The sequence below is a fragment of the Trachemys scripta genome, chromosome 1 (genome assembly GCF_013100865.1).
Source record: "Trachemys scripta elegans isolate TJP31775 chromosome 1, CAS_Tse_1.0, whole genome shotgun sequence".
Taxonomy (NCBI): Eukaryota; Metazoa; Chordata; order Testudines; family Emydidae; genus Trachemys; species Trachemys scripta.
This window is the reverse complement of record NC_048298.1, coordinates 145,598,305-145,611,872: the sequence shown is the minus strand read 5'-3', so window position 1 is coordinate 145,611,872 and position 13,568 is coordinate 145,598,305. Positions and strand designations below refer to the sequence as shown.

Here is a 13,568-nt window from a genome sequence, read left to right as displayed (position 1 = left end):
AGCTGGGAAGTAAGGTTGGCAGCGCCAGAGAACACAGGTGGTGGCTGAGCAGATCTTGACGCTGCTGCCAGCTTTTCCTCCAGTACCCGCATACGTTATACCAAGTAACTTGATTTGTTAATTTGGAAAATGTTAAAATCCCTGAGCTGTGTGAAGTGGCAGGGACTGTCGCTCTCTAACTAGGGTCTCAGGGGAAAATTTCCAACAAGGTGTCACTTTTCAGTGTTTCCTCTGCCAAACTGGGTAAATATTTGACCAAGAAAATATGCGAGAAAATTCAGACAATGCATAAAGAGGGAGTGTGTTAAATTTGGAACCTAAATTCAAACAGTAAAGTATACCACTGTGAGATTTCCCTTCTCTGTTATAAACCCTATAGAGCTATGTTCGGTGTCCAGATAATTCCAGGCACTACATTTACAGTGTATCCCCAAAGTTCTTGTTGAATGGGTTCGTCGTTTCATTTTTGTGTTTCAGATGCATTTGAAAATGAAGCAGGGAGGAAGGTTAAACTTCAGAATGTCTTAATTCAGCTTCGAAAGTGTGTAGCCCATCCATACCTGTTCAGTGGTGAGAAAGAACTCTTCTCTGTTTGAAAGTAACCAAAAATCATCATAGGATATGAGCCAATTTTCTTCAAACATGGCTTGTTTTGTAGATTTCATTGACACTTAAAAATTGAGTCAAGCCTGAAGACTGTATGTAAAGTTGTATGATAAATTCCAATCCATATTAACTGACTAATAGTGATATATAAAGGGGACTCTGTTTCAAGGATAAGCCTATGTCAAGGTTGAGCTTTCAGCCTTAACTCTGCACTTGTTTTCTCTTGAGTGCTTGATTTCTCAGCCTAACCAATGCATTCACACTAGTTTGTTGGCATGGAATCATTACTATAGTGTTCCTACTAGATAACAAAGCACTGTCAGTTTCGAATCCGGAACCCAGGTTATTACCTAGTTCTGTTTAGCCACAGCTGTGCAAATTATGAATTATCATACATGACACTGGGGTAACTTGGGATGACCGTGGAGGCTCTCGTTATCGTTGGTCTACTAGTAGTACTGCTTCTGAGACTTTCTTCCCTTCCAGGTGTCGAACCAGAGCCCTTTGAAATTGGAGACCACCTCATCGAAGCCAGTGGGAAGCTGTGCTTGTTAGACAAACTCCTTTCTTTCTTGTATGCCGGGTATGTGGTGTCATTGAGCTTTACTTGTGGGGGTCTAGATAAGCCTGGCTGGGAAAAGCAAACTAATTTATCCATAACTGTTACCCACATACACCAAGAAACAAACAGTGTAGTAGTCCAGTTAACTGATGCTGAATTACTGACAGCTCTACAGGAGTAATTACAATGTTGCAGCTACATTAGGGATGACCCAGGAACCTTAAAAGGTTTGAAGCTTCCTTTTAAAGAGCCCAGAATACTGGCTGCTTCTCTGTATTTATTCAAACCTCTTCTGCCTTCCAAATTTGGGCTGGAAATCCTAGAAGAACAAATTGTCTTACATGATGTCTGATGCTTCTGGTTTGGCCACAGATTCCAAGAGAACAGACTTTCATGTTGTGCTTCAGTTCCTCTGGGCCAAGGAAACACAAATATGCAGTCAAAATGAAAAATAGTCATACGTGGAGAAAAAACAAACAAACCTAAGGATTGGGACAAATCAAAGCCTGGAACACACACTCACACACCAAAGATGGGGGATTTGAGATCTGGACCCAGATTCTGGAACTTAACTTTGATGGTTTCAGAATCTGGAATTGAAGTCTTAGATACTCGGCCCATCTCCCGGGAGAGAGCTAACCAAACCAGGACACGCTTGGGATCAACTTTTGGTACAGGATGTGGAACAGCTCCTCCTCCATGATGCAGAGTGATACCAAACAAGAGAACCTTAACTAGCATGCAGCTCCCCTCAGACGGGTTCCTCAGGAAGTCCTTAAGCAGACATTTTAAAGCAAAAATGAAACTTTTAAAGTATCTGGGATGATTTTGCTTCTCTGCTGTACAGCAGTGTTGGGGAGAGAGACTGTGTACGCATGTGTGTGTACACACATGTGTTTGCGTGTTTGTCCCTGGGTCCTGTGCCACAAAAACTCTCAGGACCCCTGGGTCTGCTGCACCTAAAAAATGATGCTAGTCAGTATCAGCTGGCTTGAATAGAGTGTTGTCACAGTATAAGGCATACAGCACAGGTCTGGAAGTCAGGAGACCTGAGCTCTAACTCCAGCTCTGCCACTAACTCACTCTATGATCTTGGAGACTAACAAATTTATTTGGGCATTTGTTAGTCTCTAAGGTGCCACATGAACTTCTCATGGTTTTTGCTGGTACAGACTAACGTGGCTACACCTCTGAAATCTATGATCTTGGCAAGTCATTTTATATTTGAGGAAACTGAAATCGTACAATGTTTGGATTAAATATACTCCTGTATATTAAACTAAGCTGACCTTATCTATCTCTCTGTGAAACGCTACAAAAGGTACATTGAACTTACGGGATCTCACTTTATTTCTGCAGTGGTCATCGGGTCTTGCTGTTTTCTCAGATGACTCGGATGCTGGATATTCTGCAAGACTACATGGACTATAGAGGTGAAATACTTGTACTCTTGGAGCAGCTGTCTTGTCATATTTGTCTTTTGTCAGCTACAGTGATGCTGTACCTGACTGATCCTTGCATGACAGAGAAGGGACCATAATACTGGGGACTTATTTCTAGTAGGCAGAAGGAGTTTTCTTGCTGTTTCTGACTGCTTGTGTGACGTTGGGCAAGTCTCTTCAGTTCTCTCTGCCTCAGTATTGCCATCTGTGAAAGTAGGATAATAAAGATGTTATGAGGTTCAATGAGATCAGAGAGCTTTGAAATCCTTGAATGAAAGACAAGCGAAGGCCAAACCCTCTCTCTCACTCCCGTATCCTCTTTGCTATATGATATGGGTAAGAATCTGCTTTCTAATACCTTAAACTACATGAATGCAGGTTTAGTGGTCATAGGATATATTCAGTCCTTGTGTCAGTGAGTGCAACACTATTAATTTCAGTGGAGTTACAGCTAATTACCCAAGGGCCTGAACTTGGTTTATAATGCCCTGACATTTCATGGTGATACAATGCTATTTGCTTGACATTGTGCCATGATGCAAAAGTCATCCTGTAATGGTGCTGGCTCCAAAGAGCCCTGTGCTTCAGGACTCTTCCATATGTTCTGATCTTAGCTGCAGAGCTATAAACTCCAGTGAAACCAATAGATGTATTCCCGATTTACATCTCTGTGAATTAAATAAAAATCAGGCCAAGTAGCCTACACCAGAAAATGAACTTATTGCTGAAAACTGTTGTTAGCAATATGTCCCCTTGGAAATGGTGTAAGTGCAAGGGTAGGCAGGATCCCATCATTTCTGGCAGTTACCAGACATGTTCTTGAGACATGAGATATTTTCTTTCATTTCAATCCATGAGGCTTTATGCCAATTATTTCTCATGAAAAAGGCTTTTATTTAGTGTTTATTGCCATAGACAACTAATAACGTAGTCTAAAGCCGAACATGAGGCCAAATCCTGTAGTCCTGACTCAGAAAAGATGGCATTGAAGTCAGTGAGGAAGGACTGTATGCTTTGGCCCATAATGCGAGGCCAGTTGCCAAAGTGGCCTGACCTAAAACAGGCCATTGTACCAACACTCTTCTGCTTTGGCTCGGAATTGTTCTACTCTGCTTGCATACAGCAAACTAAAACACAAGAATTTCTGCTGCACATTCAGTTCTGGTAGCCCCTGCACTCAGTGAGTCTAGAGGAACTCCATTGCAGTCAGTCGAATTACTTGGATTTACATCAACTGGGACAGAATCTGGCCCTCCATTTCTGTAGTGCTGGTGGAGCATGAGGGAGCAACAAAGCTACAAACCCCCCTGCCCCGTGAGAGTAGACTAGCAAGGAGCAAAAATAGGAGAATGTAGATGAAGGAGAGAAAGCCAAAGAGAGTCTGTGGAGAATGGGGAGAGCCTGGAGAATCTGAGGCGTGGGGTGTTGGTGGAGGAAGACTAAACACGGAAAGCAGCTTGTAGAGCAGGGGGCAGAAAAGGATGGTTGGGAAAGGAGAAACCAGCCTGGAGAGGGATAGGGTCAGAATAGTGGTTTCTTGACCAGATACTGTTTTTGTCTCTTTGGAAAGGCTACAGCTATGAGCGGCTGGATGGATCTGTCAGAGGGGAAGAGAGGCACCTGGCCATTAAGAATTTTGGTCAGCAGCCCATTTTTATTTTCCTGCTGAGCACCAGGGCAGGTAAGGCAACTGTGGGAGAGCCAAATCTAGAACTATAAACAACCCATTCCACAATCTCCTGGCCTTTTGCTGTCTTCAGGGATTGACCGGACTTTGGGAAGGTCTGAATCCTTTAGAGAACCCCAGTTTTAATATTCAAATAGGATTTCATAAGGGAAAGAAAACAAAGCTTTTAAATAACCTCAGTTAAAAACAATTTAGTCAGTGGTAGAATCTGTATGGAGATTTATTTTAATTATAGTTTTAGATGATGTGTTTGAATATCAGCAACTCTTTTATGTTCAGGCTGAAACCCAAGTTCAGGATCCTGGGGCCAACACACAATTTACAGCGCAGCCCATTGAGTGACTTATTTAAACTAAGCTCAAAATGATGGGGTCTAAAATTAGCTGTTACCACCCAAGAAAGAGATCTTGGAGTCATTGTGGATAGTTTCCTGAAAACATCCACTCAGTGTGCAGCGGCAGTCAAAAATGTCGGGAATCATTCAGAAAGGAATAGATGATAAGACAGGAAATATCATAATGCCTCTATCTAAATCCATGAAACGCCCACACCTTGAACACTGCGTGCAGTTCTGTTCACCCCAACTTAAAAGAGACATATTAGAGATGGAAAAGTAAAAGAGAAGGGCAACAAAAATAATTCAAGGTATGGAACAGCTTTCATAGGAGGAGTGATTTAAAAGATGGACTGTTCAGCTTGGAAAAGAGACGACTGAGAGGGAATAGGATAGAGGTCTATAAAGTTATGAATGGTGTGCAGAAAGTGAACAAGCAAGTGTTACTTGCGCCTTCACGTAACACAAGAACTAGGGGTCACCCAATGAAATTAATAGGCAGCAAGTTTAAAATAAACAAAATGAAATTCTTCCTCACACAACCCACAGTCAACAACCTGTGGAACTCATTGCCATGGGATGTTGTGAAGGCCAAAATATAACTTTATTCAAAAAATAATTTGATAAATTCCTGGAGGATAGGTCCATCAATGGCTATTAGCTAAGATGGGCAGGGATGCAACCCCATGCTCTGGGTGTCCCTAGGCTCTGCCTGCCAGAAGCTGGGACTGGACAACAGGGGATGGATCACTTGAGGATTGCCTGTTCTATTCATTCCCTCTGAAGCACCAGGCATTGGCCACTATCGGAAGATCGGATATTGGGCTAGATAGACCTCTGGTCTGACCCAGCATAGCCGTTCTTATGCTTTATAATGCCTGTACCTGTGGCAGCTTCACCTTAGGAATGACACTGACATTAATTTGTGCAAATACTGGCCTTGTGTCAGTAACAGTCTTCGTTTAAGTAAAATATCGGAACCTTCCCATCCCTACCACCATAAAGGCTGTACAGTGCATTCTGGGGCCACCCTCTCATCTCCTCCCCCTCTCACCTCCTTGATTGGATCCGTCATATGCCCACTGCCCAGCTCCAAACCCACCCTCTTTCCCAGCTCTCCTCTCCCCTCCCTCCCACCGTGCGTGTAAGCTTTTCTCACTCTGCCTCCCCCATGCCCGGACTCTCCTGGTCAACACTAGACAGGTTGTTCAGACCCAGTAGTCAGTGAAGACCAACGATTGTATCTAGCCCAACATGAAGATGGTGAGTTCATCTTCACTCCTCCTCAGATACTGGTACAGAATTTCAGGGGTATGGCTGTTTCAGCGTTTGCAGGGAGGGTAGGGATACTAGGAAGAAAGGTGCGTCTCCTGGATAGGGGCAAATGCTCTTCAGCATGTACCTCCTTTTTAGTGGCAGTATATATTCTGGTTTAACTTGTCTTTTCAGCCCACGAGAGCTAGCACTTCAGAAACTAGTGACAGGCAAATCTCTGAAGTTTTAGTTTGGATAAGAACCCAGACTGTCCACCATCCTTGGGCTTGTATTATTGTACTTCATGTTTCCAGTTTCTGTGGCAGAGACACTGGTCTCTGCCAGGACTTAGGGAGATCCTTTGTATTGACACGAGGCAGCCCAGTGGTGTTAGTTGGTCTGCCAGCTAGAGAGCACCATCTGTGTCCAGCAGCCTCAGCAAACAATCCCCTTTAGATTGATTACACCTGAATCCGGATTGTTTTTTAGTGCACTAGACAACACGTTTGTTATGAGGCCTGGTGGAAAGCTGGAAGCATAGAAGTGCAAGAAAATGAAATTCAGAAGGTTAACCAAACTTTTCTGAGCCTCATAAACGATTCAGTGTTGGTTTGAGAGATGGAGCAAAGTTGGGTTTATTTTTATTTTGTGTAGCCTAAACACCATTTTTCCCTTTATTTCATGTTGCTAATGTGTGTTACTGACCATCCCCTTTGTTTAAAACTCGTTTTTAGGTGGCGTCGGCATGAATCTAACTGCAGCGGATACAGTTATTTTTGTTGACAGTGATTTTAACCCACAAAATGACTTGCAAGCCACAGCGAGAGCTCACAGGATTGGCCAGAACAAGTGAGAAATAGGAACAGAACTGTTTCATTTTGCATTTGATTGCTCACTCTCTCATTAAATGCCACCCTAATGCTTCCCTTAATCCCCACTCCCCACCCCCAAGTTCTGCCAGCAGAGGAGACATAAGCAGAGCAGTTTGGATAATGCGGGGGCAAAGGAAGAGGCGCCATGGGTCCTCGGCGTAGTTCCACCTCTTCCCTTCCTTGATCCCATGCAGTTCTGGCCTCCCCAAGTCTCCGGAATCTGGAACTCTGTAGTTATGGAGGGGGAACAGAATGGGAGGTTGGCTGCTCTCTGCAGTGTCCCCTTCCCCTTTTGGCCATGGTGGTTGGGTCAGCATCACCTTCTGCAGTTCTACGTGTGCTTTCTCTTCGCCAACTGGGCACCTCGCTGGGTCAGGACTGACTGCAGGGTTTGGTCCCTAATTCAGGGAAATTCTTCTAATGCAATGTAAATAATTAAATTGACTCTCTTAAATTTTGCAAGGCCTGTAAAAATTATCCGCTTGATTGGACGGGACACTGTAGAAGAAATAATCTACCGTCGAGCTGCGTCAAAGCTCCAGTTTACAAACACCGTTATCGAAGGGGGGCAGTTTGCTCTCAGAGTACCCAAGTGCCAGGAAGCAGCAGACATGCAGGTAAGATGATCACTGAGCATGACTTTAACAGCATCATCCTTTAGAAACGTAAGAGGGCCCCATTCTGTGTGTGTATTCGAGATGGGCCTGATCCAAACACCATTGTCTTTGGGGAAGATTGGAAAAGAACATGACATCTGAATGCCTCTCTTTTATGGAGCAAACCAAAATCCCAGATCCAAACACCACTGAAATTTGGGGACAATCAGATGCTAATTTTGAGGGGTTTTCTTTCCTTGTTTTTGACTATAATAGCTATTTACATGAAAATTGCATCGTTGCTTCTAGGAGTTCATTTGTTTTGCTTTCTTCTCTCGCACAAACAGAACTATACCATCAGCGCTATGGTAGATTTTTGTTACTAACCCGCAACTTGTCCTAGGCTTGCAAAACTTTCAGACGAAACTTACACTGAGCTCTAGGCAAATTGGAATCCCAGGGGGGATTTGTGATTAGGAACCAAAAGCTGAGTATTGCTTTGAGATTTGGGACTTAAGAGCCATAGCTAGGGCCATACCAAATTCATGGCCATGAAAAATGCATCACAGACCTTGAAATCTGGTTTCCCCCTGTGAAATCTGGTCTTTTGTGTGCTTTTACCCTATACTATACAGATTTCATGGGGGAGACCAGGGTTTCTCAAATTGGGGGTCTTGATCCAAAAGGGAGTTGCAGGGGGGTCGCAAAGTTATTGTAGGGGCGTTGCAGTATTGCTACCCTTACTTTGGTGCTGCCTTCAGATCCACCCAGCAGCAGCACCAAAGTAAGGGTAGCAGTACTGCAAACCCTCCTACAGCATCCTTGTGACCCCCCCACTCCCACAACTCCTTTTTGGGTCAGGACCCCTACAGTTACAACACAGTGAAATTTCAGATTTAAATCGCTGAAATCATGAAATTTATGATTTTTTAAACCCTATGACTGTGAAATTGACCAAAGTGGATGTGAATTTGGTAGCGTATAAGGCCAGAAGGGACAATGAGATCACCTAGTCAAACTCCAAACTAAGTGAAATGTAGGGGGACGTGAACCCCATGTAAAGTGAAACCGTGAAAAACTGGCACAACCCCTCTCCTTCCCTCTTCCCCACAAACTTGTCTGAGCAATGATGGCTTCCAGTTTGAGAAATTGGACTGAGCCTTTGTGTGGTGATATGCCATGCTGGCACTTTTCACCCCATTGATTTCTGCAGACATTTAAACATTCATCTAAAAAGAAAAAAAAGTTTCTGGCCTTTCTGATTGTGACCCAATGCAGAGCTGTCTGCCTGAGTCTGCATGTAGTCTGAGTCGCTGTCTGTGCAGCTACTAGTGATCCATGGCTGTCAAGATGGATATTGCTGAGCATGATTTGTTATATGGGTCTAATTAGCTGGTGCATGCCTGGTAAGGGCAGAGTGAGAATAACAGCTGTCAAAGCATGAGTGTTTTGCTGGGTGACATAAAGTGTCTGATTTCCCTCTCCACAAACTATTTTCATTTCAACCTAGAGACACAGTAGGCTAGGAGCAGCATGAAATATTATGGTGATGTTAAATGTCATCCTTTTGTTCATTAAAGCTGAGTGAAATCCTGAAGTTTGGTTTGGATAAGCTGCTCTCTTCAGAGGGGAGCACCATCCAGGATGTGGAGCTGGAAAATATCCTTGGAGAGACAAAAGAAGGAATGTGGGTAATGGATGTTGTGCTACCAAGTGAAGAAGAAAGCGGAGAGCAAGATACAGAAAGTAAGTTCGAGGATCCTAAATGCACACAAAACACACTCAAGTCTGGATGCTATTAGAGGAGATTTCAAGGGGTTATACTGTGCTTCTCGGGTAACTTTGGAAGGAAGAAAAATGGGTTGTGGAACTCCTTACCTGAGAAGGTTGTGAAGGCTAGGACTATAACAGAGTTTAAAAGAGAACTGGATAAATTCATGGTGGTTAAGTCCATTAATGGCTATTAGCCAGGATGGGTAAGGAATGGTGTCCCTAGCCTCTGTCTGTCAGAGGATGGAGATGGATGGCTTGAGAGAGATCACTTGATCATTGCCTGTTAGGTTCACTTCCTCTGGGGCACCTGGCATTGGCCACTGTCAGCAGACAGGATACTGAGCTAGATGGACCTTTGGTCTGACCCAGTACAGCCTTTCTTATGTTCTTATGGGTTTGTGGTTAGAGTAGGGGACTTGAAATCAGGAGAAATGAGTTTTATACCTGGCTCTGCCACAGACTTGATTTGTGACTGTTGAACACTCCCTTCCTCCTTTTGTGCCTCAATTTCCCCATCTGTAAAATGGGGATAATAATAACTGATTTGCCTTTAAGGGGGTTGCGAGGCTAAATTCATTAATGTCTGTGAAATGCTTTGATATCCTTGGATGTAAGACTCTAGGGAAGGGTCAAGTTTGTATTATAATTGACTTTATTCACAGAAAAACATATATTTTAAGAGGGAGTTACAAATAAGTAACTTAAGGGTAAAAAACATCATAGGGATGTTGTAATTATCCCAAAACCAAGTGTTACAAACCCTGGAATTTCAGAGGTAAGGTTACACTTTAAAAAATCCAAGCATTAGGGAAAGCAATGCATAGTTAGAGCACCCAATTAACCTTAACTCTGTCCTGTGGCGACAGCGTGCAATAACCATACGATTAGGATTAAGACATGTTAGTGTGTGCAGTCCCAGACTGGATTACACTGGCTTTTAAAGATCCTTTTTTCACATATTTTCCCCTTGTAGTGTCACTCTATGCACTGTGTTTGATCCATAATCTCTGCTTTAAGTTGAAAATGGAACTCATCCTTAACTATGGAGTTGTGACTGGGGCTTCCATAATATTACAGAAATGGGATCCTATAAAATGGGCGGCTGGTAATAAGTCACCATTTGCCAATGGTTACCACGCAGTGGTATTTCCTATTGCAGACAGAGAGAAGAACTGTGGTATCTCAGATCCCACTGTGTGGTAGCTGTTGAAGACATTTCTGACCTTAGGAGCCAGGATTCCATCTGTATTGGATAGCACCAAACAAATTCCACTTGATTCTTCATTCTTGCCATGCAAGTGAGGATTAATGCCTTGAAAGAAATTTGGATTAGTTGTCTCAATGAGATGCTTATGTTTTTCCTCACAAAACTATCCCAACAGCTATCCCTGTTAGAACGCGCAATGGTGTTACTAAAAGGATGTGAGTTCCAATTACTTACTTACTGTAACTTTAATTATTACTTGTTACTTATTGTAATTTTAGCAGATACCGCTGGCCCTTTGGGAGACCTTTATATGTTTTCATTTTTTTTTTTTAAGATCATATGTACCTCTATGAAGGCAAAGATTATTCGAAAGACCCGAGCAGAGAAGACAGAAGAGCATTTGACCAGCTTTTGGATCTTCAGAAAGTCCTTGAAGAGACCAGTCAAGAAGGAAGAGCCCTCCGAAATAAAGCAAATGTAAAATGAAAGAAATGACTCATATGATGCAGTCAATGAGTCATTGAAAATGAGGCAGATTTTAATCTCCAGTTTGTGGAGGAAAAACTTAAACTCAATTACAAATGTCCTGAAATTAACAGTAGACTCTGAGGATTGGATGACTCAGGGGGATTGGGAACGGATCAGAGACGAGCATTAAGAGGTTCAAATGCAGGTCATAGCAGCGCAGGTCACTGTCATTAGCTGATGGTTTGGTGGCCTACTTGAAATGAGTTGGGGAGTGTGAGTCAATGCAGACAAAGCCCTGGAGGAATAGACTGTAGGGAACAGATACGGGACATTGGATAAGATGGGATCTGATAGGAATTTGAGATGAGAAATGTCTGTTGATTTGCAAGTCGCCTTCCTTTTCCAGGTACTTGTCACGGGTCTTCAGGAGGTGCCTACAAGGAGGAAGCATGCACTGAGCCCAGAAGAGCTGGAGGCCAGGAGGAGGAAACGACAGGAGGCAGCAGCAAAGAGAGCACGGCTCATGGAAGAAAAGAAACAGAAGCAAGCAGAAGCTGAACACAAGAAAAAGTAGGATTGTGCTTTGCCTGCTACTAAGCAGTGTGGTGTCTGTTACAGTTAGTGGGGAAACTGGCTATGTCAGACTGATAAAACAAGTCAGGAAGCTGCAAACTCTGATTACTCTTGCAATAACGGGGCATTTGGGACATGGGAAGGGGTGGAGGAGGAGACCTTGGCTGCAGGTCATGTCTAAAGGGAGCCACAACTGTACATTATTTTTTCAAGTGTGTGCTTAAATTGCAGGATGTAGAGGTGTTGATGTAGAAATGGCTTTTGACACAATGGTAGCATCGATTTTTGCTAACTTTCATAGAGATGGGCCTGAATCCTACACGAAGTGGAAACATGTTCGCTAAGGATGTGTACAAAAGAATAGCACAAGCATATGGGGACAAAATCAGAAAGACTAAGGTACAAAATGAGTTACACTTAGCAAGGGACATAAAAGGCAATAATAAGAGACTCTATAACTACACTGGGAGCAAGAGAAAGACGAAGACCACTCAGCCTAACTTCAGTACCTGGAAGGATACTGAAACGAATTATTAAACAACTCCATTGTAAGCTCTTAGAGGATAATAGGATTATAAGGAATAACCAGCATGGATTTGTCCAGAACAAATCATTCCAAACCAACCTTTATTTCTCTTCTTTGAGAGGGATACTGGCCTAGTGGATGAGGGGAATCTGTAGATTATGGTAAAGGGTTTGATACAGTCCCACATGACATTCTTATAAGCAAACTAGGGAAATTTTGTCTAGATGAAATTACTATAAAGTACGTTTTGGACTGATTGAAAGACCGTACTCAAAGGGTAGTTATCTATGGCTTGCTGTCAAACTTGGAGGGTGTATCTAGCAGGGTCCCACAGGAGTCTGTTCTGAGTCCAGAACATTAATGACTTGGGTAATGGAGTGGAGAGTACGCTTATAAAATTTGAAGAAGACACCAAGCTGGAAGGGTTTGCAAGCACATTGGAGGACAGGATTAGAATTCAAAATGACCTCGACAAATTGAAGAACTGGTTTGAAATCAACAGGATAAAATTCAATAAAGACAAGTGTAAAGTACTACACTTAGGAAGAAAAAGAAATCAAATGCACAACTACAAAATGGGAAATAACTGGGTAGGTGGTGGTACTGTTGAAAAAGATCTGGAGGATCTAGTGGATCACAAATTGAATATGAGTCAATTCGTATGCAGTTGCAAAAAAGGCTAATATTGTGGGGTGTATTAACAGGAGTGTTGTATATCAGATACAGAAGGTAATTGTCCTGCTGTACTCAGCACTGGTGAGGCCTCAGCTGGAGTACTGTGTCCAATTCTGGGTGCTACACTTCAGGAATGATGTGGACAAATTGGAGAGAGTCCAGACAAGAGTAATAAAAATGATTAAATGTTTAGGAAAACCTGACCTATGAGGAAAGGTTAAAAAACCAGGATATGTTTAGTCTTGAAAATAGAAGACGGAGGAGGCACCTGATAAGTCTTCACATACGTTAAGGGTTTTTATTAAGAGGATGGTGATCAGCTGTTCTCCATGTCCAGTGAAGGTAGGACAAGAAGTAATGGGCTTAATCTACAGAAAGAGAGATTTAGGTTAGATATTAGGAAAAACTTTGTAAGGATAAAAAGAACAGGAGTACTTGTGGCACCTTGGAGACTAACAAATTTATTTGAGCATAAACTTAGTTAAGCTCTGGAACAGGCTTCAAAGAGAGGTTGTGGAATCCCCATCACTGGAGGTTTTTAAGAACATTTTGGACAGACACCTGTCAGGGATGGTCTGGGTTTACTTGGTCCTGTTTCAGCACAGGGGGATGGAGCAGAGGACCCCTCAAAGTCCTTGCCAGCCCTACATTTCTATGAACAAGAACCCCATCGCTGACCCTGCTCAGATTTTGGGCAGCTCACATTCAGATCCAGATTTGACACTTGACCCTTTACCTGTACAATGGAATTTGGATTTGAACTTTGTGGTTGAGCCTATGTTTAAATTTCATCTCATTAGTTCTAGTTGTACCCCTCTGTGCCACCCTGGGCAACTCTTCCCCTTCCTCTGTAGTCATATCCTTCATGTTTCTATAAATGGTTATCACAAAGCTCCTTTCCCCTTCTTAACACTACAAACCCACCTGTCATAATAGTATTTGAAACAAGGCAGGGCTTCTCCCCAGCTTCTAAAGGATCTACTGCGACAGCCA

The 13,568-nt window shown here is 42.9% G+C and overlaps 1 protein-coding gene across 3 annotated transcripts in view; it reads left to right on the top strand.

The window, feature by feature from the left end:
- The window catches only part of CHD1L (chromodomain helicase DNA binding protein 1 like), a 38,148-nt gene that overhangs the window by 14,934 nt on the left and 9,646 nt on the right, over positions 1-13,568 (top strand). For 2 of the 3 annotated variants that reach the window (XM_034788882.1, XM_034788899.1), the window contains exons 9-17: positions 478-570; positions 1,093-1,189; positions 2,528-2,601; positions 4,181-4,291; positions 6,620-6,734; positions 7,221-7,374; positions 8,934-9,099; positions 10,668-10,810; positions 11,208-11,371. In XM_034788882.1, coding sequence (XP_034644773.1) covers positions 478-570; positions 1,093-1,189; positions 2,528-2,601; positions 4,181-4,291; positions 6,620-6,734; positions 7,221-7,374; positions 8,934-9,099; positions 10,668-10,810; positions 11,208-11,371 — 1,117 coding nt within the window. The remainder of the gene's footprint in view (positions 1-477; positions 571-1,092; positions 1,190-2,527; positions 2,602-4,180; positions 4,292-6,619; positions 6,735-7,220; positions 7,375-8,933; positions 9,100-10,667; positions 10,811-11,207; positions 11,372-13,568) is intronic. The other variant, XM_034788891.1, reaches the window with a different exon arrangement.